The sequence below is a fragment of the Nasonia vitripennis genome (assembly GCF_009193385.2).
Source record: "Nasonia vitripennis strain AsymCx chromosome 2 unlocalized genomic scaffold, Nvit_psr_1.1 chr2_random0005, whole genome shotgun sequence".
In the NCBI taxonomy this organism is placed as follows: Eukaryota; Metazoa; Arthropoda; class Insecta; order Hymenoptera; family Pteromalidae; genus Nasonia; species Nasonia vitripennis.
The window spans coordinates 2,515,251-2,541,437 of record NW_022279612.1 but is presented as its reverse complement, the minus strand read 5'-3'; the positions used below and the strand labels follow the sequence as shown (position 1 = coordinate 2,541,437).

Sequence of the window (26,187 nt, the reverse complement as noted above, 5' to 3'; positions counted from 1 at the left end):
GCAGGCGGACAACCGTTTTAGGGTATTTGAAAATAAAGTCTTGCGAAAAATATACGGGCCGCAGAAAGATGAGGAAACCGGGGAATGGAGGAGACTACACAATGATGAGTTACACAATCTGTACGCGTCACCAAATATTAACAGAATAATAAAATCGCGCAGATTGCGGTGGGCAGGGCACGTAGCGAGAATGGGAGACGACCGTACGGCAGCGCGTGTCATGAAGGGCAGGCCGATGGTAACGCGACCTCTAGGTAGACCTAGACGTAGATGGGAGGACAATGTAAAAGCGGATCTAGTAGAAATAGGACGGGTGGGTGTCGATCGGAGAGGTGCATCTTGGGTGGGGTTGACACAAGATAGGGCAGCGTGGAAGGCTTGCGTAGATGAGGCGATGAACTTTCGAGTTCCAAATGCCATGTAAAAAAAAAACTCTCCCTGAAATTTCTCAACAAACAAAATGAGCCTTGCTTCGTTAAAATGGGACAAAAAATAAAAAAAAAATAAGAGTAATTATTCATGCTTTTTTCTTTAATTAATATCCAAGCAATTAATGCTTAAAATTGTTTGATAGAACATGTTTTTTGTTCTCGTTTATATGATTTATAAATATTTTCGCTTGTACATTACTATTCTAATAAAATAGTATTTGAAAATTCCAAATTCTAAAACTACTCTTTTGACCGAGTGAACTACCTTAAGAGTTTCATATCGTCGCTTCCTACGAAGCGTAACACTGTTCAAATTTTCCAGTGCAAAGAAGCTCAATTCAGATTCTTTTTATAAGAAAAGATTCGTTATTTTTTAAATAAAAACAAATATTATTAAGGCACAACTAATAAAATGGCAAGATTAATTAAATTGCCGAAAATTTTTTGTTAATTTCAACATTTTAAAGATTTTTATAGGAAATACAATTTTTTAATTAATTTAAACTTTCTATAAAAATCTTTAAAATGTTAAAATTTGTTTAATTTTTTCGGCAATTTAATTAATCTTGCCATTTTATTAGTTGTGCCTTAATAATATTTGTTTTTATTTAAAAAATAACGAATCTTTTCTTATAAAAAGAATCTGAATTGTGCTAGTCTCCGCGGCAAATCTGAATTGTGCTATTTTTCGCTGAAAATTTTGAACAGTGCTACTCTTCGTAGGGAGCGACGATATAGTGTCACTCACGGCAAAAACTGTATGTTTTTACCTGAATAAAAAACGTGTTAAAAAAAAGGTTTAAAAGAGAAAGTGGCCCAGAAAGGATTACCACTTATTACTAGAACCCCCCTAGAGGAGCCATGAAGACGATTTGCAGATGTATAGAGAATTTCAACTGGGCCTCTTTGAATAGGTACCTACTCTAGTAGAAAGTAGCCGGTTTAAAATGGTGAAAAGCTAAGAACATGGTAGTTTTCTTTGTCAGTTCTTGTTACAAGACGTAACACTTTTTATCCTAATTCTTTGACAGTTCTTAGATCGAGCTGTTTTTGAAAAGTAAGTGCCGAAGATAGTTGGTCAAATGACAACGTCTGCGTGGCTCAGTTGGCTAAGGCGAGCAGTTATCATTGTGCAGGGCTTGGGGTCGAGTCCCCAGTCGGTCGAAATTTTTTCGGATGATTTTTTGCATGTGAATCATTATTCTTTATACTTTCATTAAAAAAAAACTCGAATACAAGCCTGCTAGTAATAATTTTCCAATTCTAACCTCGAATCGCCATTAACCACGTGCACCTGTGTCGTGTTATTTGACCAACTTGTTAAGAATATTCGATCTAAAAACTGCCAAAGAACTAGGATAAAAAGCGTTTCATCTTGCAACAAAAACTGACAAAGAGAACTACTAAGTTCTTGGATTGACAACCTCAGAACTTCCAAATAACTTGGATTCCGTTTCTACCAGGGTATCTACCATGAAAAGTAAGCGCAACACAGACAAATCTGTTACACGGAAATTTTTATGAGCATTTCACCCATGTTCGATTACTTCAAAACCCCACTTTAAATCACCATATTCGTATTTGTATATTCGTCAATCTAGTTAGAATACGTGATATTACGCGAATGAGCGAGTATTTGTGTGCGCATGCGTTTGTGAATGCTAAAGTATTTAAATATTTATGTCTGTTTTATAAAGTGTTTGAAAACTATAAATGTTTAAGTGAATAACAAATAATACCTATTTTTATTCTTTCATATTAATTTTATCGTAACATTTTTACAATCTTAGCTCACAATATAAATGTAATATTACATCTTAGTAAATCTTAAATTTTAGGAACTGTGCGTGCTTTCCTTTTAGAATTTGAGAACGCACTATGGTATGAACAGTTCTATCCAAAAAAGATGTTTAACTAGAAAAAAAAAAATTACATGTCGTTAAAAAGCTTAATTTTCCAGCTAATATTATTTAAAAATTAAACAAGAAAGGTTTTATAAAACTTCAATGGGTGCGGTTTTATTTCGACTTACCCCACTCTTGGCTATCGTCATTCTCTTCATGTGAGAAAATCGATCTAAAACTAGGAGCCGTCGCAGTAACCGTCATATAAGCTTCTGTTACAATTTGCCCTAAATGTGTTTGTGTTTTAACTAATGCTGTGTAATTGAAGACGAAATGTATTAAATTTACAAAAAATAGGATTTTATATTCAAAATTACATGACATTTCTATGTCAATAGAGAACGAGCACATACATTCATACCCGCAATATATATATATACACACACACACACGCACATATATATATATATATATATATATATATATATATATATATATATATATATATATATATCGCGCGTGTGTGTGTGTGAGTTTGCTTACGCGCATTGCTGAGCGTATATGCGCACGCGTGTGCTTATATGCACAAATACATAAATAAGTGCGCGCGCGCACACATACATGCTTATAGTGACATATCTAAAAAGACGTGGCGTTTAAAATGTTGCTATTTAGTTTAGCTTCCTTATATAATATCATACAAACAAATAGTTCATTTGAACTCTTATCAAGGCAGCAATGACCTAATGCATGAAGAAGTATGTCTTTTTTGTCTACTCCTTCATTCATTCCATAAAAATACATTAGAGTAATTATTTATTTTCTATCTCACATTTTTAAATAACAGTTAACTACTTTTTAGTTCAAAATACAGCTAATAACGTGACTCGATTTTTTCGTAATTATTGAGTTATTATTGTAGCTGTATCAATATATTCGATTGCGATTATATATACCATAGCGCATTTCTCTCACTGCCTTTCTATATACATATAAAAGTATACACAGGCACACACAAATGCGTACATACACATACACAAACAGCTCTTAAACTGTTAATTATTATCTACTATATCATAAAGATAAATCACTTTTTATCTGTGTAATTAAACCTAAATAATTAATTAAAAATAAACTTTAGCGAATAAACTATTTCTCAAAGCTAATCTAATAATATTTACATTTGTTTTCAGAAACATGTTACATTTCTCAAGATTCACAACAAATGGTTATTTCGGTTGTCAAAATTTTTCTCAACTATGACAAAACTTATTCAGTTTGACAGATACATGGCATCTATATTGTTGCTTATTATTGCTACTGTTTTTGATTAAGAAGAGGATTATTACACTTTTCCTTGACGGACTAAGGGATAAATTATTTTTTTTTAATGCTGGTTAGTATATATTCTTATTTTACTAACATTCTTTATTCTAATTTTATTACATTTAATGCATTTTTTTTATTTTGTAACTACACTATTTTTTATTTTGTACTAACTAGTTTTGCTAATAATATATACTATAAATCGTCAGGATCATCAGTGTGAAAAATGTTATTATTTAATCTTAAACAATTTTAGCTCTTCTAATAATAGTTATTTATTTTTTAACTGAAAATTAGAATTAATAATTCTTAACTTAAGTTAAGAAATCGCTTAATGCATTATCTAAATAATTAATGGTTAAACAACTGCTACTACGAAATTTATTACTTATTTTCTGTATTATTATCTACATAATATATTCCATGACGTAATATTTACTTCAAAATACGTTCAAAAACATTGAATTAGGTACCTAATCAAATACACACAGTTATTATCCCTTCTGCAAAATATTTTCTGATAAGTCATCTAAGATCATATGTGAGATTTTGCAATATAGATAAACGTAATAATAGGTTATAATAACACATTTGGTTTAACTGGTATTAGGAGGGGGAAAAAAGGCAGAACAATACATTTTCAGAAAATTATTATATCAGTGCAAAAAACAATATTATAACGTATTGGGACCTCACCTCTCCGATGAGCTAACCAAGATAGCGTCACCATCCCAGCGATTAACACAAGATAAATGGAGCGGACTTAGTTTTCTAACAAAAAAATATTTTCATGCCAAGTATTTGCGATTAATAGTAAGATGTCGACAAATGGCAATATTATATGCTATATTTATCGCGTGTAACGCTGGTCTAAGTAAAAAATGTATGAATATGTACTAAAACACTAGAGGATAACCTTACATATTTCGTATAAAATACCTTGCATGCAAAAAAATCATGATTTAAAAAAAATCCAGCGAGCATTCTTTAATTATTCTCCGTTGGTAATATTTCAAGCAATTTTCTGTGCATTAATCACAGATCTTTTTTTCGGAGTTGCCAAATACCTCTGCTTGTTTACATAGAAAAGCGATGAAAACTAAAATTTTAATTTTTGTTTTCTCTGCTCCTACAATTTCCCACTGCACAATAATTGTTAACGGTGATAATTAATATTTTTTTACGTTGTATGAACTTTCTGACATCCACTGTACTTGTATTATTAATAAAAATAAGAAATTTAGCTTTAATTGCTATGCTTAAGCAATGCTTTTACCTGGGATCGTCTTCTGCTGCTCATCGCGAGAGGTCGAAGCAAGTGTGTCAGATCCCAATAAGCATTATAATGCATTTGAAATATTCATGCAAAGAAAAAAGTTAAGTATTATCATATTAAAAACCGCTTCTAATTGAATTATTGGTGAAAATTATAGGTTAGCAGTTTGTAGGGACTATAATAGAGTATTAAGTATTGAATAAAGAAGTGACAGACACATCATGCAAATCCGATTTCGCTTAGCTAATCCGTTTTGACTCGTTAGATGAATCAGATTTAAAGTTATGATGATGACAGAATTCGGAAAATTAAAATGTGCATTGTAAAAATCAGACATATTAATCAAATTAAAACGAGTCAATCATTTGGCCTCAAAATTCAATCATTTTTAAGTAAGGACTTAGTCAAACAAATGCTTTAAATTTTAACTCATCATATAGGCGAAGGGGAGGGGATAAATTATCAGACCCAGAATTTCAGATAGAAAGCTTTTCAGAAAATTATAAGATAAAAGCACCAGTACTTGGACACTTTTTGTGTAGCTCTTTGGAATAGAAGTTAATTATGAGTTTTAGTCGCAAATTTAATTTCAATCGATAACTAGCAAACTCCATAAAGTAGTAAACAAAGACGCGCGACTTCACATTTTTGAGGTTAGAATTATTAGCTAATTCAAATAACTTTAAAATATGTAAATTTTATTTTTTCTAAGATAGCAAGGGGCGCGGTAGTGCCCCGATGGCAAGTATAAGTTTTTATACACTGTGCCGTCGGGGAGCAGCGCGACCCTATTATACTTTAAATTAGCTATTTAACCTAAATGCGTTTTATTGTCTCCAGTGATTTCTTGTCTGATATGTCTTCGATGCTTATGTTTGAGTAATGGATCTTGAAAATATTAATAAGAACTTACTAATGATCATAATATTTTGATTTAAAAATTTCTCTATTAGCAAAATAACTATGACCAAAAATCAATTGCGATAATTCCTTAAAATTTTGGACATGCGATTCTCATCTTTTTAAGTACAACAATACAAGCATATGTTATGAGATAATAGGTTATAAGGTTAGTAAGTAGTTTCTATTTACACAGATATAAAACTACCTTTACATATATTTAAGGCGGTAATTAATGCATTAAGTCGGCACGTGTATGGTGTGTAAGAGTATTTTTTGCGTCTGGCGTAGTCTGGTGTACTTATATACAAAAGCAAGAAGTTTTTGAGTAAGGTCACCTAAGCATTATCACAAAGAATAAGTGAGAGACGAAAATCAGATTTTCTAGGCTAGAAGTTGCCATTTGTGATCGTAGATTAGTGTGTAACTATATGCAGCTGAAAGAGGCTCACGCGGCAGCAGCATGAATCGGGATTCGTGTAACGGTGTAAACATAAAACATAGCCTAAAACAGTGTGGTGTATCGGAGCTTGTCGGTGTGCGGATATGAAGACTCGCTATATAATCAAACTCTCTTAAGGGGTCAAGCTTGGGTTAAATCCTGCGAAGAAACAAATTGATATTCTTCTTACCAACAAATTTTTTATTTAATGTAACTTGAAAAAAAAATTCTATCAAAAATATATAACATATACACCATTTCAATAAAAAGAAACATGTATATACCTTGTAAAAAATTGTGTTGCTAGCAATGCTTAATTGATATTTTTTAGATAACAAAATTTGTTACTATCTATATTTAATTTATATTTTTTAGAAAAGTCTCTCGATCAGTCTGAGGAGGCATGTTTAAGGTACATTTTAAGCCCGGATAGAGTAAAGAAGACGGTCCGGATCTTTCAAAAAGACGTGGCAAGTGACTAAAAACACTTATTTATATAGTGTAATGTCATGAATTTTGGTCAATGATTTTACAAATTCTATCGAAAATATATAAAATATACACCATTTCAATAAAAAAAACATGTATATACATGTTTTTTTTATTGAAATGGTGTATATTTTATATATTTTCGATAGAATTTTTTTTTTTCAAATTACATCTAATAAAAAATTTTTTGGTAAGAAGAATATCTTGTTGTTTCTTCGCAGGATTTAACCCAGGCTTGACCCCTTAAATCAGTCTGTGTGTGTGGTTATACGTTTGCTGAAGAGCCCTTGTGTTTCCGATATGAGTGCTCATATGATACTTCCGACTGAATACTCATATGAGAATCATATGATTGTCATATGATATATCGTATATTCTCTCATAAAAATAAATAATTATTCTACCCCTATTCGATACTTATTAATTATATCTTTCTTTGTACTGTTGATTTGTAAGTTGCATTGAGAATTAATTTTTTTATAGATATTACATTGAAAAAAATCCGGGCTTGTGGAGATTTGAACCCTGAACCTCAAGATTATGAAGCAAGCGTTTTACTACCGGGCCATCGTGATCTTTGATATTGTCGATTACTTTAGTAGAATGAAATAGTCATTATAACTTACGCGCCCTTGTATGTTTTATTTATTATTACTCATTACTATTTGTCATGTGTTTTATCCAAGTTGAGAAGATAAGCGAGTGCCTCAAAACGTTTTGCTTTTAGCGATGTTTATAATGTGATTATTATCATTAAAATAGATTTATAATTCTTTAATTTTCTATTTTTTCAAGATTACCCAGATGGTAAATAGATAGGTGCAATTTTTACTTTGTTTGGCATTTCAAAGAAAAAGCCTTGAAACGATGCAAATTTTCGAATTAAAGATTTTGATAAATTTCAATATTTTTAAGGTTCTTGAGTCCGAAAAATACGTTATAAAAGAATGTATGTATGTACGTATCAGTAAACCAAATTTTGTCCCTGCCATAACAATGGAACGGATCCATATAATAAGCTTGAATTAAGCATACATTACGATTATATTCTAACTTTAAGATCTAATTAAATTTCGGGGCAAAATGATTGACTTGTTCAGATTTTTTGATGTCTGATTTTTTAAATACGTTTTTTCTTAAATTTTGTCCCTACTAGAGTTTTAGAACGGATCCATGTAATAAGCATGCGATTCGACTATGTCCTGACATATATATATATATATATATATATATATATATATATATATATATATATATATATATACATATATACACACATGTATATATATACACAGGTTGGTATCGGTAGTTATGAAATGTACTATGTTATAAGTGTCAAATTTGAATGTAAAACCATTTATTAGCCATTATATCATGTTTGTTTTCTACATAACTTCTAGTAGAATGTCTGGCTCATTCTAAAACTTTAAGCTACTTTTTTACTATACAAAGGTATCTTTTTACTGTATTGAGGTTGTCGGAATCTGGATCAAACATTCAGATTTTCATATTTTAAGGTTTAAGATGCTAATAAGGTAGCCTTAACATATAGGGCTTCAAAGGTATCTTTCTTGAAAAATTCAGAAAATTTCACAAAAACAGTATTCACGTAGTTTTAGTTAAAAATGCATACCTTATGAGCTACAAATCATTAAAAGTAGGCAAAAAATGCAAAAATTGCTTGAAACCTAAACTTTGACCAGCTAGAATTCGAAGCCAAATGAAGGAATCGCGCTGAATTTTTTTTTTGGTAGTCAGGTACAACATATATATATATATATATATATATATATATATATATATATATATATATATATATACACACACACACACACACACAATTTAGGCAAAAATTAAAATTTTCATCTTTGATTTCACGGAGAATCACCCATATTTATATATATATATATATATATATATATATATATATATATACACACAATTTAGGCAAAAATTAAAATTTTCATCTTTGTGTGTGTATATAATATATATATATATATATATATATATATATATATACACACTGCTTGCACCACAATTAAAATTTTCATCTTCGATTTGGCAGAGAACGACCTATATATCCTCTCTTAAAAAAGTGATGGGCTTCGTTGTGAAACATATAATTGATATTTCGTCGCCTGGTACAAGAATTCAGAAACGCGAATTGGAAATGTGAAGTTTAAATTTTATCTACGACTTGATAAGGAGTGCGCGAAGCGCACTTAGATATCCTAGTTATTTATAAAGATAAGCACGTGTTTATATTTATTGAAATTGCAGTTGAGTGAAATTAATTTTTAGTTGTAGTTCGATTTCAGTATTAGTGTACAGTATTTTCAGCGTCAAATTATAATTTTGAAAAAATATATTTGAGGGTTTTTATTAATAAATATTTTAAAAGATTTGTAGTTTTTAAAAGATTTTAGAAACATTTTCATAACTGTGAAATGAACATTTTTAACATAAAATACATGACCCATATTATATACCCCTATAGGTCGTTCTCTGCCAAATCGAAGATGAAAATTTTAATTGTGGTGCAAGCAGTATATATATATATATATATATATATATATATATATATATATATATATATATATATATGTTGTACCTGACTCCCAAAAAAAAAATTCAGCGCGATTCCTTCATTTGGCTTCGAGTTCTAGCTGGTCAAAGTTTAGGTTTCAAGCAATTTTTGCATTTTTTGCCTACTTTTAATGATTTGTAGCTCATAAGGTATGCATTTTTAACTAAAACTACGTGAATATATATATATATGTTAGGACATAGTCGAATCGCATGATTATTACATGGATCCGTTCTAAAACTCTAGTAGGGACAAAATTTAAGAAAAAACGTATTTAAAAAATCAGACATCAAAAAATCTGAACAAGTCAATCATTTTGCCCCGAAATTTAATTAGATCTTAAAGTTAGAATATAATCGAAATGTATGCTAAATTCCAGCTTATTATATGGATCCATTCCATTGTTATGGCAGGGACAAAATTTGGTTTACTGATACGTACATACATACATACATTTTTTAATAACGTATTTTTCGGACTCAAGAACCTTAAAAATATTGAAATTTATCAAAATCTTTAATTCGAAAATTTGCATCGTTTCAAGGCTTTTTTTTTGAAATGCCAAACAAAGTAAAAATTGCACCTATCTATTTACCATCTGGGTAATCTTGAAAAAATAGAAAATTAAAGAATTATAAATCTATTTTAATGATAATAATCACATTATAAACATCGCTAAAAGCAAAACGTTTTGAGGCACTCGCTTATCTTCTCAACTTGGATAAAACACATGACAAATAGTAATGAGTAATAATAAATAAAACATACAAGGGCGCGTAAGTTATAATGACTATTTCATTCTACTAAAGTAATCGACAATATCAAAGATCACGATAGCCCGGTAGTAAAACGCTTGCTTCATAATCTTGAGGTTCAGGGTTCAAATCTCCACAAGCCCGGATTTTTTTCAATGTAATATCTATAAAAAAATTAATTCTCGATGCAACTTACAAATCAACAGTACAAAGAAAGATATAATTAATAAGTATCGAATAGGGGTAGAATAATTATTTATTTTTATGAGAGAATATACGATATATCATATGACAATCATATGATTCTCATATGAGGATTCAGTCGGAAGTATCATATGAGCACTCATATGTTTATCATATGACTATTTTCAGCCGGGTAAAACATAATTTTGTTAAATATTAATAATTAATTTGTTAATAACAAATTACCTAACCACTTTTGGGTATTCCACCCTTGAAATTCGTGTTCAGGAGGCAAAAATACATAAAAAAACCTTGGTAATCTACTGGCCATTTAAGACCGACGAAAAGTACTCAGCGCCTAGTTGTTGCTAGCAATGTTTAATTGATATTTTTTAGATAACAAAATTTGTTGCTACCTATATTTAAGTCATATTTTTTAGAAACGTCTCTCGATCAGTCTGAGGGGACACGTTTAAGGTACATTTTAAGCCCGGATAGAGTAAAGAAGACGGTCCGGATTTTTTAGAAACCCGTGGCAAGTGACTAAAAACACTTATTTATATAGTGAAATGTCATTGATTTTTCGTTAATAATTTTACAAGGTATATACATGTTTTTTTATAAAAATGGTGTCTTTTTTATATATTTTCGATAATTTTTTTTTAAAATTACATCAAATAAAAAATTTTTTGGTAATAAGAATATCTTTTTGTTTCTTTGCAGGATTTAACCCAGGCTTAACCCCTTAAGACTTAATCTCATGTTGCAATTGTTGAAAATACTAATCAAGCAGGGTATAACTTCTCACGGTGAATATATTTATTAATACAAAAAAAGAACAAGAAATTAATACAAGTATGACAGCGTAGTCAGATGTCAGTACAGCGTTCGACTGAACAACTGCTCGCTTACTCGATTCGGTTAGAACTAACTGCTATCCTCCGCTGAGGGTATTACAATACCTCGGTGACGCGGTCATACGGCTGATCGCAGGAGGGACGCTGCCGATATCCAGGTACGCGACGACGCGTTTGAAGCGTGAGCGGACGGACCCTTCTGAATAGCCCCCACCGCTCACCTGGGTATCATAAAGAGCGCGCACTCAGCGAAGTGCGCGCTCCTGCTTAATCCCTAATTGCCGTGTTTGTCGCACGCATTTATCGTAGGCAACAAACAGACCGCGTTTCCGAGAAGCTTATCATTATAAAACGGGCAGATGCGCTGCCGAGTTCGGCGACGGACTCGGCACGGCATCTATTCTTGGGTTTTCCCAGCTACAATAAAATAAAACTGAATAATATTTCAAAATACTAAAACTAAGTTTCAACAAAAACTCCAACAGCAATAATTATACACAATTATTTACAGTCAATTTATTTCATATTAACCAATTTTATTTTATTATTTTTTGATGTTTTAGCATCATATATTTATAATTTGGTTGCTCATTACTGAACATTTTCAAACTTCTCGATAATTAGGGGAGAGGGGGGCGAACTTGATCGCAGGGTAATATAACTCTTCTATAACTTTTGAGTAAAGCGCACCTACCCTCCGCCTGCAGTAAAATATATGTCATATCTCACCAAAATCAACATAATTCTCGAACACTTTCTGTAACTTTTAAATGTCAGAAAATGTGTGACCACGCCAGTGTGTCTAAAAATTAATATTGCGGGCCTGTGAGATCAAAAAGTACACGTTGAAAGGGTGGTTTTGACCCCCGGTCGATTGCTGTGCGTAAGTTTTAAGGCTAGATTTGATAATTGAATTTTTTAAAACCCTTGGGTCTAGTTTGTACATCAGGTAAGGGGCAATACTGTACATAGGATTAACATCGAAAAATATGAACTTGAAATCCATTTTTTATACACATGCCTTTAGTACTTTAATTACAGCTTAAAATGATTCGGAGATACTAAAAAAAGATCAGTAAAAATGCGGTATGCTGAAAAAATCTGTCAAATGCCGTATAAGCTGTGATAATGGGATGACTGACCTATAGTAGCAACATGGGTCGCGAATATGATATAAAAGCTTCATTTACGTCACAGCACTTACAAAAATAAAAAAATTAGGTTTGAAACATTATGTGTACAATTTTCTTATTAATTTTTTCACCCCATTCTGTATTTAAATTCAATCTGTTTAATATTGCTCCGAGACCGATATAGGATTGCCCCACCCCTGGAGCAATTTTATAAAAGTTATGCTTCGTTAAAGTTGTAGACGGATTTTTACAGTGACCTTTTAGGGAGCTAAAAATTTTTTTTATAACAACTTCAATCCGAGTACTTGAAACCTAATTAATTGATTTTTTATTTTTTTTAACGGTTTTAAAATATAAAGCGTTCAAGTTCGCCCCCCTCTCCCTTACAGTTCCGCCATTACCCGTTTTCGTAAATATCTTGCGCCACACTGTTAACTATGCTGTATTGGTGTGCGACTTGTATGTGTTAGTAACACTTGACTGATATGTGATGAATACACAATACAAAATGTTTAGCTAATGACTGTGATTGACGCGAGGAGTTTTTCCTCGTAATATTGTAATTCAATATGTAACATTTACAAAAAATGGTACACATTTTTTAATTTTATGACTGTATCATACTGTTATTTTTATCTTTATAATGTATATATATATATCTTATTTTCTTAATAAAGATCTGAAGAGGTTGGGAACCAAACCAACGAAACGTCAAAAAAAACAAACAAGTGTTGACTCTCTCACTTTTGTTTTCCTTATTATATATATATTTTCATAATAATTCCGGTCCTTAACTTCAGAATCCATTATCTGACTGCCTGAGCTATTTGTGCTGTATTAATCCTTGAAATTGTATGCTACTTTTACCTAATATAATATGTTAGATTTATAACTTTGTAAAGTTTACACGTATACTTCAAGATAAAAATTGAAGAGATCTTAAATATTTTTAAAGTTAAGATTGATATTTGTAATATAAATTTGTACTACTAAATAATATATATTATTTAGTATAGAAGAATCACTACAATTTATAAGGATTAAAACACGAAATAAACTTTTTATTATCCCTATTGCAAAATCTCATGTGAGATCTTACCTGAGATCTCATGCCAAAATCTCATCTGTAATTTTGGTCCGGAAGTTGCTGGATCCTCTTATTTAATAAAAAATAAGGTTTTTAATATTGGAAGTCGCCTATAAGGAGGTGGTCCTACTCAGAAGAGTTCAAAAAACTAGGTTTCGAAGCATTTAAGATGTTTTTTTCGATTTTTAAAAATTTCTCATCTGAGATCTCACCTTAGATGTCACCTGAGATCTCAGGTGAGATTTTAGATGAGATATTTTTAAAAATCGAAAAAATGTCTAAAATGCTTTGAAACCTAGTTTTTTGAACTTATTTGGATGGAGGCTCCTCCTTATAGGCGACTACCAATATTAAAAAACTCATTTTTGAATAAATAAGAGGATCCGGCGGCTTCCGGACCAAAATAACAGATGAGATTTTGGCATGAGATCTCAGGTGAGATCTCATGCAAGATCTGACGTGAGATTTTGCAATAGGGATGTAATAAAATTGTTTTCCTTATTTTATCGAATAACAGCAGATAGTCTATACATTACTAATTGTAAGATTCATATATGATCTGCAAGTTATCATTATTAGGACAAGCAAAAATGGCTCAGTGAATGAGATGATGGATTGTGAAGCTCAGGATCAGGGTTCAAGTCTCGGTTAAGGCAAAGTTTTTTTTCACTTTTTTGCGTTTGATTTGTTTGGATAAGCATCCGCAAATATATATTATTCATAATTGTTTAGTAAAAACAAATTAATTTATTTAGATTAGACAAATACTTTAATTTTATAAGAGATTTCTGACGTGATTTTTAATCACTTGAGAATTCAAGTAATCTATCACATAATTGATCGTGTTATAAATCACGTGATTTTTCTCGCCAGCGGCTGGCAACTGTAAACAACTGTAAAGCAGCTAAGAAACCAGCACTCACCAATCCTAATTTTGTTGCTCGTCATCAATTTGCTGTACAACATTCACCTTGGACATTCAGGCAACATTGGAGCAGGACCATATGCATGGATGAAAAGGTGTACCCAATAAAAATAATACATTATTTATATATTTTGTAATAAGACTGCCAAAGTGAACTCTTTTTACAGCTTTTTACAACAGAAAAAGACAGCAGATGTAGGGTGTGGCGACCAGTTGGTACAAGGAACGATGCACCTTATGTTTTGCCAAGAAACCACAGTGGCCGTATAAATATAAATTGCTGGGGATGGATGTCTGCAACTGGACCAGGAAATCTGATCGAAGTTGCTGTGCAGTTAAATGCAGAAGTATATGAAGGACTTCTGGAGGGTTGGCTTCTTCCTGGAGCACAAGAAAGATTTTCAGATGAAGAAATAGTCTACATCATAGAGGACAACAGCCCTATTCATACTGCCAGGTGTATAAGGCAGTGGTATGTGGCGCATGCACGTTTCCATAGACTTTCTTAGCCCGCAAGATCTCCGGATTTAAATCTAATAGACAATTTGTGGTCTGAAATGGTAAAGGATGGAGCGCCAGATAGGGCCACTAATCATGGACAACTCCGTCGTGAGGCCATTAGAGCTTGGGACAATGTTAGAAATAAGCAAAACTATTGCCACAACTTGATGGATTTAATGTCACGAAGACTGCACGCTGTTATCGAAGCTAAAGGTGCCTACATTGATTATTAAAAATGTAAGTAATGTTAGAAATTAGTTATGTGACTTGAAGTAATTAAAAAATAATTAAATATATTCTGTTTGTTATAGATAATCATGGAAATTGAATGATCAAATACTTGTGATCATAGATAAAAATTAACGAATTTTGTTTTTTTATTTTACGGTACTCTGAGAAACAGAGCAAGGTTTTTATCCATATAGAAGCAGTGCTTTCCTTGCATTTCCAGTGGACTTCTTCATCAGATGCACTGTGGGTTCGTACAATAATGGTGAATAAGTTTGACCAGCATCGAAGCCAACCAGTCCACGGATGCCATAATCGAATAGCACTAGATTATATCAGCAACTAAAGTTGTAATCCACGTCAGGTAAAATATGTCATTAGAGATATGCATGGATGCACGTATGAAGAGGCTTTAAATTTATCAGTCATCTATCCGTACTTACTTCACTTGGAACGCCTGAGGCTGAAATGCGAAATGTCCCAATGGATTTTGTATTCTACTGCAAGAACAAAAAATAATTAAATATATATTTAGTTAGTTATAATGATCTACTAAATATATTTAAATATATTTAGTAGATCTATGTGACAGCAGCAGGTGAGATCAGTGCACTGACAATCGTTTTAAATTTGATGCCAAGTTTAAAAATCATCGAATGAATTACTTTTTTACACATTTACAGGTATATTTTTAATATTTAACTATCAATTGTAATTGATTTGATTTTACAAAATTGTTTCTCTTCTAGGTTTTGATCATCAAAAGTACTTCAGCTCATGCAAGCTTTAAAAGCTTTTGGATAAGAAGTCATCTCGCTGCTATAGGTACGCACTTGAACTTGTGTCTAGCTGTACCTCTGTTTTGAATCCCACGGGTAGACCACAGTGCTTACAGCTAATACACGTAAGGTTGCCTCCTGGTTACGCAGTCAATGCGCCAGTTATGAGGCTAAGGAAAGTACAGATGGCTCATTACAGAAAGGGTCAGTTTGTTTTGATACATATAAGTGTAGTTTTTTACAACTCATTTGGAATTATTATTTTTAAAAACCCTAATCCTTATATGTGGTAGCGATACCGAGAGCGCCTGGTCCCTGAACAACGATGCTTATCGCTTCTCCAATTATCTCGCCGAGACTCGGAGCATCTTATCTCTGGACAGTCCTCTGTAGGCGTTACCCGAAATTCTAGGAAAATCTGCTATTCAAATTGAAAAACAGTGTGAAACTCAGGGCGATCCTCTACTTCTCGTTCGTCAGCACATGGAACCACCTCGCAAATTCATCTTCGTTACTGCCCAAGTGAATGCAGCACTATCAGTTAATTGGCTCATCATTTTCCATTTAAATTCTGAATTAAAATTGATCATTGTTCTTTTAGGATGCGATAGTTCTTATTCAAGTGTGCCCAGTCGATATTCTTCGACAACTTCTTCTCGAGCAGCGAGGTCCAGACACTGAGGATGTGAAAGCTTATTTCTAGATGTAATCACCCGAGCAAGCCTGTGCCACCTCTTTTAGTTTTTCTACGCTAGAAAGTTCTCAACATGCGCAAGTACGACGATAAACAAAACTTCTTTCACTATTACTTTATAAACGATTATAATATTTTAAATTCTTTCATTGATTATGTGTTATAGTTATTTGAGCGGGCCACAAGAGCTTTCTTCTTGAATGGAGGGCAAAGAATTGCAGCTGTTCAATCAACAGAGCCACACACTCCATTTCCAAGTCTCGCTGCAGGTATTTATGAATAATATTTATCTTGTACTAAGAATTATTTTTTGTGTAACCCTCAGTTTGTTATAAATATTTATAATGTTGGAAATTAATGTATAAAATATTATTTAATAATGTATTTTAATAATGTTTTATACATTAATTTCCAACGTTATAAATATTTATAACAAACTGAGGGTCACACAAGAAATAATTTTTAGTACAAGATAAATATTATTCACAACGCTGTGAGTATCAATGTAAACAGTTGTAAACACATTTGCGATTAAATAATTTCTTAATCTGAAATCTTACACCGTGGATGTTATTCTTTTTTGATTCTACTCCCAATTAATAAGAGAATCTTTAAAATCGGATTATTAATTCCCGAGAAAAAGCGAAATTTTCTCGCTTTCTCAAATATAAGACGCTTTGCCAAATTTCAGCCGCGGGACAGCTGCGAGCGCGGCGAATGCGCGCCCCACTCTCTACATAAACGAACTGTCGCTTTTGTCACCAACTCACCTTACCAAATATATTCACATTCATTGTTGCTCAAATATCAGATATGATATTTTAACTCTTACTGTAGACCATCCGTAAATTTGAGTTCTTAATATTGATAAACAAAGCCGCAATGAGTTTTTAAAAACAAAAAATTATCCTTGCTCCAGATCATCATAGAGCGATAATCAAACGCTTAAAATTTGCATAAAAATCGTGTCTACGCTAAAGCATAGGCCTTTGGCTTGTCTAAAGGTGTGAGGTTTGGAGTCGTTTGGTTAGAAAGCACAGGCCTTTCTCCTATCTGTTAAGGGATTTAGGGTTTGAGGCTCTCTAGTTCAAAAGTACAGGCTACAAAGATCACACTTCTGTAAACAAGCTTTTATAAAAACTAAAATTATTTTCAGCATTTACGTCCGCCGTATTGAATTTTCAAAATCTGATATATTTGTAATTAGCAATTTAGAAAACTCCTATATACAATTTTTCTACGAAATATTATGAATTAAGGTACATACTTGTAGTTATTTTGTGTTAGGGGTGATATTTAAAAAAGCACCGTCAGAAGACAACTTTATTTTTTTGTTATAGATGTTTACAAATTTTTTCCAACTTTTTTTAGTTGGTTAATAAAAATATTATAAAATTATGCTAAAAAATATAAGTTTTTAAATTCTAAAAATATGAAATGCTACCTTTACTCTTCAAATTACCATGAAATATTTGCTCATTATTTAAGAAATAACCTCAAATTCGTGTCGTTGAAAAATATTTATTTTAAGCCGAGATATTAAAAAAAACGCTTAAGGGTTAACTTTACGCGTCATTTTTACCCCTTAGAAGTAAATATTGGCTGTTAAAAAAATGCGTCCTTCTTATTTGTTTATGTTCTATAACATCAGAATCATCAAAATCGGTGAGTTTGGGTTGGGTACCTCTCCGTTAAGAGTGCTCCACACCTCGATCGAAATATGCAGTTATACAGTAATGTTGAAAGCTGAAAACTATTTAAAATGAAAGCTTGAATCATGTAGCACGTGCTGAAACTTTCATATTGACATTATTGATTTTGTAAGGCAGCTAAAATAAAGAAAGAAAATTTCTTGAAAATGTCGTCTGCTGCACGCGATTTGACTGCATTCAGGCACACAGCACAAAAATGTCTTTTCCTGAGCAATGCGCACAGATTATTCACTAAAACAAAGTTTCGGCACGTGTAGTGATATACAAAGAATACATGAATATGTTTTTGTAATTTGTAGCTGCCGTATATAGCGCGTATTTCGTCGGATAAACTCGAATGTCTACTCAAATACACATGTCATATATACATGCTGTAATTATCGGTAAAACAGGGAATAATTAGTGTTCCGATTTTCGTTAGATGGCGCTTGAATTGGAAAGCAGGGACGTATATTGCGAAACTATATACTACTGAACCCTCTACCTTTTTACAAGTAAAAAGTAATAAATAATAATAATTTTGTAAGGAATAAGTAGAGTTATATATATTCTTTAACCTCGAAACAGAAAATAAGTAATAATCTATTTTATAATAAAGTTTAGTTATATAAATTTAATTTGGAACAAAATAAAAAAATAGTCAATATAGATTTTTTAGATAGATTTATTCTTTTTTATTGTTGAAAATAAAAAGTACATGGCGCGTTAAAAATCATGCCAGGAGCGCCAGCACCTTGATTTTCACTCCCTCGGCTTACAACACTCCGACTACGGCTCAAAACCGGACCATGGCCCCGATGTGGGTTGTAACCCCGGGCTCGTCCACGACCACGATGAGCATCGTTCGAGAGGTTTTGCCCTCGTGCTGCCGATCGAGAGCCACGGCCGCGCTGAAAATTCTGGTTTTGCCCTCATGCTGCCGATGGTCGAGCGCCACGGCCGCGATAGACCCTCCCGCGACCCCGATGATCTCGATCACGGAAGCGTGGATTTCCACGTACAGGCGATGGTAATACCAGCGAGTAATCATGCTGATACTCGTCTCCAGAGCCAACGTTGCTAAAACTATCGCGGTCTCGTCTTCTTCGCACTGGTGGATTGCGGACTCTCTCGTGATCTCGGCAACGATCATACGGCGCCACCCGATGGTTCTGGCGCGGACGTGTCGGGGAAGTTTCACTACGTAGCAAACAAGGTGATCGGGGAGACGCTCGAGGGATCGATACGTTGAACGTCCGGTCGTCTACGATCTCGCCGTCCTCTCGCTCGTCGCGGTTGGGATCTGAGATAGGCGTAAAAGCCCGGTACAAGCGGAGACGATTGCGCTGAAATACATACGCATGTTTTACATATGCATAAAACATACCTAGCAATATGCAGGCAGTACACAAATATAATACTCACGAAATTCGCCCACTCAGCAGCACGGTTGACTTTGTTAATTCCCGCACTTCTACTCCTTCTCAGCGCCATTGCTATCACAGACAAAACAATGTACTATGTGTATGAAGTGCCTTATAGTTTTGTCATCGAAAAATGTGCGAGATGCGATATCTCACGCAATTTTCGACCGATCGAGCTGAAATTTTGGGAGGAGTCTCTACTTGCACAAACCTAAAAACAAATTTTTTTTTATCCCAATCGTCTACATTTTTTTAAAATGCGGGCACAATTTGTTCAAGTTTATCAATCGGGCTAAAAATTTGTATGGGAACTCCCCTCATAATAGTAAGGTGACAAATTCATTTTGGGCTTGATCCTGCATGTATACGCAGAATGTCCTTTGAATTTGAATAAATATTTTTGCTTCGTTATGATGATATGATTTATAAAATATATTGAACGGTTGTGTATATAAAAAAAGCATTAAATTGCCTACTTTTTCCCGCAACATTTTCGAGATTGACCGTTCCGTTAAATTTTTACGATAAAAAAGGTGATTTTATAAAGAAATTTAATAATTTTCAACTATATTGTCAAAGGTTTTGAAACAAATTTTGACCAAAAACGATAATATCTATTTGCTGTTTAAATTTTAAACCATTTTGATGACTAGTTTTCGAGCAAAAAATCGAAAACTAAAAAATATGAGTTTTCTATGTCGTGATTACGAGAATAACAAGGCTTTATTCAAGTTGAAATTTTGGGAACATATGGATTTTTTAATCACCTCGGCTAGGTTCTTTTTGCAGCTTATGAAACCATAATTTATTTTGAAAGGTATTAGGATTCAAGTTTTTTGTCTCTCACCCTGTACAACTGAAAATTACTTTTTTGTTAAACCTTCCAACTCGCTAACTAAAGATCAGAACGTTTTCAGACAATAATTTTATGAGGTTATGAGGGCCCTATGGTATTTAAAACATTGAGGTTTACATTTTTTCATAAAAATTATAAGATTTGATATTGTGACAGGTGCTCCTTCAGTAAAATAATTAGGATTGCAAGTTTTTTTAAATCATTAATATACTGTATATTTGAACAGTATTATATCTATTGGAATTATAAATTTTGTTGGAGGAAGCTACGTACCAAAGAATTGGCAGCGGTTTCGATTTTGTTTTAATATTTGTTTTAATTTGTTTAATAATCAATCTTTTCGAATAAAATGAATCTGAGTTGTGATAGTCATCGCGGCAGATCTGAATATCTTCGTTGGAAAATATGGATAGTGCTACTCTTCCTAGGAAGCACCAGTATAGAGTTTCGTTTGCTCTTCGTCCTTTTTTTTTATACGCTCGCATATTTTTTTTAAACGTTACTAGTTGTTAATGCAGGTTAGGTATATGAATATGTATTATGATATATTCGTTTGAATCATGTCAAATACTTTGTTAACGATAAATCGTAAATTGTATTATTATAATTATCCCTTATTGTGATAAAAAAAATCTTGTTACTATAACCAATTGTTATATATCTTAACATTTATTGGCTACGGGGCGGTTCTGTGTGGCAATGGGCGGAGTGTAACATACATTTAGCTCAATATATAGACAGCGTCAGGAGGAGGGGTAACATTTTTTTCACCTATCTTTGCTAGCGTCAAATCAAATTATTTAGTCATATGGAAATTATTTTTGCTAGTGTATAAATTATGTAAATATATTGTATTGCAAGATGTTATGATAAATAACTTAGAAGTAGAAATAGTGTATCAACAAATAAAAAATTAGATTTACTATTTCAATTGTCATAGTTCATAAAAATACATTATTTTATTTTTATTTCATTTATTTTCCTACAGCAAATAAACATGGAAACTTACAGGCATAAAATATTTGTAAAAAGACATGTAAAAATTTAATTGAAGCGCTATATTGGCGCTCCATACGATAGCTCGGCACATATACTCTGCATGGCCAACACGTAAAATCAGTTTGCGTATTATATCACTCAAAAGTGTGGATATACAAAAAATCGCTGCCAATTCCTTAGCACGCAAAGCCAACGTTTTCCATATATTTTTTGAACGTTACGATGTATACAAATAATTTGTAATGCAAGTTATGTTTGTGCTTTTTTAAAGTTTTACTAATTCAATAAAGACGTAAACACACTTTGTATTTTATGTCGTACCTATGTAATAAATATTCAAAAATTTTAACAAAGAAATTTTTTACATTCGTTGCATGTATACATACTTTTAACTTAATTAAAATAAATTCACAATAATCCTATAAATAAATATTATTATCATAATATTGTTCATTTAATTGGTATAAAATACAAGACGCAGGTATAAGGACCCACATTGTATCTCACCTCGTGTTAATAAAAACCTTTATGAATGTATTGCACCCCTAAACTTTCTATGTAACAATTTAAAATAGGCCTTTTTCTTAAATGTTCTATTCGTCTTAGGGAACATATATATTTATAGATATTTTTTTATTAAAACTGCGATAATGTTTGCGTATTTTCGTATTTTCATCTGAATCGTTCAGAGAAATTTGTGCAATTATTAAAGATTACATTTATTAGAAAATGTTAAAATTTATTATGAATTGTCTGTACTTTCAACAATACAATTGTCATAACCATCCTTGTTTACAATTGGATTGACACCATTTATTAATGAACATCTCAAAGATAGCAGAACTTGGAATTCATGTATTGTAGCAGATATTGCTTTCTAGTGCATGCATACACAAGGTTTTACTGATCTTTTCGATATATAACTTCCTTCAACAAATTATTTATAGTATCTGCAAATTTTTATGTTATTAAGAGTCATCTTGTTTGCAAATAAGGCTTTTTCAAATCATTATTATTAAAGAGTAAAATATTATTGTCTCAATTAATAATACACCTTTCGTAGCCACACTTTTAAATTGTATACAAAAAATAATTTGAATACACCTGGTTCATTTTAATTGGATTATTTATAAATGTACTTTCAGTGTAAAGCTATGCTAAATTTCATATTTTAATTTACAGAAATGAATGCAGTTTATACAATTTAAATGCATTAAAAACATTTGTTGATACATAATGAAATCTTTAATGAATTCACTTTTTTCTGAACACGCATGAAAATTGTAATTTTTGCATACGCGGAAAGAAATTTATCATTTTGTTACGAAAATTAATTACACTCCCTTTTAGTGAAACAGTCAATTTTTAAATTTGAAGGCAATAGAGGAGATGCGCCTAGCGTGAGACAGTAGCATGGGATTCCATCAGTTCCCAACTTTAGATTATGGCCCTTGTGCTCAGTAGGTTAGCAGTTTTTGACGTTTTGAAAGCTATACTCCATATCCTAAGCTGTTCAAGCGTGAGGAAAAAAATTAATCGGAAAGTATTGTTTTTCGTATTTTAGAAGTTGTCCAATGATAATTTATGCTTCGTAGCAGATCGCTATTACGCAAGTTCGATAGCTTTTATCCCCGTAGAGGTTTAGTTTTAAGTCTGAACTTCAAAAAATTCCGGAGTTAGCCATATATCTTGCTCCGTTAGGTCGTATAACAAATCGCGAAAACACTTTTTCCCAGTATGGAACCTGTTTTAGCATATGATTGCCACGGAAATTTATATATTTCTGAATGTAAGACTTTCAAACACTTACAATCGCTACAAAAAGCATTTTTTAGCTTGGAAATGCCTTAAGGGATTTCGATAAATTGTGAAAATATTGATAAAATTTACGGAAAACACGGTAAGTCGGCTCAAACAAAATTTTTTTAAATAAAGCAAATAATTTTAATAGTTTTCAGACGTTTAAAATGCATACCTATCGTAATTATTATTAATATCAATAGCGTTCCATACTGGGCAAGACTTTTTCGACATCCAACGCTTTTGCAGTTTGGCTTCATATTTGCTTATTTTCTAAAATAAATGACCCTATAGCACAGGACATCAAAAACTCCTAAAACAGCAACAAAATCCTTCAGGTTCAGCAATTCGAACCATTCTAAACAATAGTTTTATTCACATTCGCTAAGTAGTTCCATACTGGGCGCATCTCTCTTATAGCCTTTTATTGAACAATATAATTTCTCTTCGTGTATGTATTCTCGTTATAACAACCTATATAATTTCCAAAATTTTTTCACTACTTTTTTCTTTCTTAAACAGCAGGAAAAAGTTAGCGGAAGAATCTTTAGTAGCAAGCAGGACTGATATTTCTGTGCAAAAATCTGCTTAGGATAAATCAGGTAGGATTGAAGCACAGAATGTTTATGATTGTAATGCTTTGAACGATAACGCAATAATTAGAGGATCGATGCATCAAGGGCACATCTCTTTTCCTCTGCGTACAAGAGGAAAGCAATGCACTGCTATGGCAGCTGCAAGCATCGTCTTCAGTGTCATTGAACCGCCATTACAGTGGACTTCTATGACCATTGATGAAATTCTTCTTTGTGGAGACAGCTTGTACTCTGAAATCCTTCAGAAACGTAAATGTGTTTCTAAAAAAGAGGAAAATTCGGAATACTTAACAGCTGAAGAGTTAAAAACTAACTTGACTATTAAATCAAAAGATATTGAAATAGATATTGAAGATGTGATTTACGGACACATGCACAATGATTTCAGTGATTCTGGCATGCCTAACTTGAAGAAACTTTTTTATTGGTGCTTTGATTCACGGAAAGCGGTATTCTAACATGCAATGGGATCTCTGTAGCATTCTTAATAATTAATGGAATGGGGTGTGTGTTTGATTCACATACCAGAGGGCCGAATGGGAAAGCCATGCATAATGGCGTGGCTTGTTCGATTTATAGTAAAAATATTGACTATCTTTTGGATATTGTTCTTTCAAATATACCTTCTTCAAGAGAAGGTCACATTAGTGATGGGCAATATCAATTTTCGGTGGTAACTCTTGAGTCAGTGAACAGCATAAGGAATGAATCATTAGAAAATGATATTCCTGAAAATGTTGCCATAGAAGAAGACTCGTGCCATTATGTAGATGAAGGCTTATTCAATAATGAAATAAATAAAGATGCAAGCGTGGAAGAAAGTATTGCCAATATTCAAGAAGGAAGTGTCATAATACACAATGCTAACGATGCATCGGAACTTAATAATGCTGTTGAAATAAGAAAGGTAGATCAAAAACACCTTGCAAGTATACCTGTTTCTCCAAGCAGTGCCGAGAAAAGCGATGACATTGTAAGAGCTCGCTTTCATCAAGGTAGTGCCACATTCTCAGAAGGCACAAGAGGGAAACAATGCACGGCTATGGCTGCTGCAAGCATAGCTTTTACAGCGATTAAATCTCCAAAACAATGGACTTCAGCAACTATTAGCGAAATTTTATTTTGTGGAGATAAATTATTTCTTCTAAGTCTTCAGAAGCACAGAGCCCCAGTAGGCGAAGAAAATGAAGAGTATTTAACAGCTGAAGAATTACATACAAGATTGTCTATTCACTCAAAGGAATACGAACTTAATATTGACGAGAGCATATATGGACACATAAACGAAGATTTTAGTGAAAATGGTTTTCCAAATTTGAATAACCTTTTTCATTCGTGCGTCGAATCGCATAAAAGTGGTATTTTAACGTGCAATGGAATTTCTGTGGCTATCGTTACAGGTGATGGATATACGGGCGTCTTTGATTCACACTCCCGGGGGCCTAACGGAAAATCAACGCATGACGGTGTGGCTTGTTTTGTTTACAGTAATGATATTGACTACCTTGCTAATATCGTTCGTTCAAATATTCCCCCTCGAAGAATAGGAAATAATTTTGATGGACAATATAAATTCTCTGTTATTACTGTAAAATTAGTAAATTACAATGGTGAAAAATGATTAATGTCAAGCAACGAATAATCATGCAATAACAGTGACAAATCAAAAAAAGTTTCTACAGAAAGAAAAACTGATAGTTCACGAAATGTATTCAATGACACAGACGATGAAGAAGAAGAAGAAACATATTCTGTAATAAGAGGATTTTGCAACTGCAATAGTTTAGCTTTTCCATACGACATAAGAGGAAAGCAATGCACAGCTATGGCAGCAGTATGCATAGCTTATACAAATGTAAAGCCTATTCCAGAGTGGGATGGATTTGATGTTGACGCATTTGTGATTAATGGAAATATGCTATACGAAGAAACTATAGATGCTCGTAAAAGTGTTCCAAAAGGTGAGAAAAATAAAGATTTTTTGACAGCAGAAGAATTAAACACAGAATTTACTGTTAGAATGGGCACAGCCAAAATAACTATTCACGATATTATATACGGACACCTGTCAAATGATTTCAGTGAACTGGGGATGCCTAATTTCAAAAACCTATTCTATTGAGTTTTTAATTCTAATATAAGTGGTATTTTAACGTGTAATCGTTTTTCCATTGCTTTAGTTTCTGCAAACGGAATTACGGGTGTGTTTGATTCACGCCCTTTAGGAAGAGATGGAAAAATAACTAAAGGTTCAGAAACCGATGCTTGTTTTGTTCATAGCGCAGATGTCGATGTTTTGTTTGAAATTGTTATGAAGAATATGCAAAAATCGAGAGAAGGCAATCATTTTGATGGACAGTATCAGTTTACAATTATTTCTGCAG

At 32.6% G+C, this 26,187-nt stretch overlaps 1 protein-coding gene across 6 annotated transcripts in view; it reads left to right on the top strand.

The window, feature by feature from the left end:
• The first annotated feature begins 2,504 nt into the window (after window positions 1-2,504).
• Drep2 (DNA fragmentation factor-related protein 2) overlaps window positions 2,505-26,187 on the top strand; it is a 67,233-nt gene continuing 43,550 nt past the window's right edge. The window contains exons 1-10 of one of the 6 annotated variants that reach the window (XM_032601511.1): window positions 2,518-2,610; window positions 2,907-3,033; window positions 3,469-3,671; window positions 14,184-14,707; window positions 14,802-14,973; window positions 15,048-15,328; window positions 15,714-15,947; window positions 16,037-16,265; window positions 16,345-16,518; window positions 16,604-16,706. In XM_032601511.1, coding sequence (XP_032457402.1) covers window positions 16,638-16,706 — 69 coding nt within the window. In that variant the 5' untranslated portion in view covers window positions 2,518-2,610; window positions 2,907-3,033; window positions 3,469-3,671; ... (5 more) ...; window positions 16,345-16,518; window positions 16,604-16,637. 6 annotated transcript variants of the gene reach the window in all.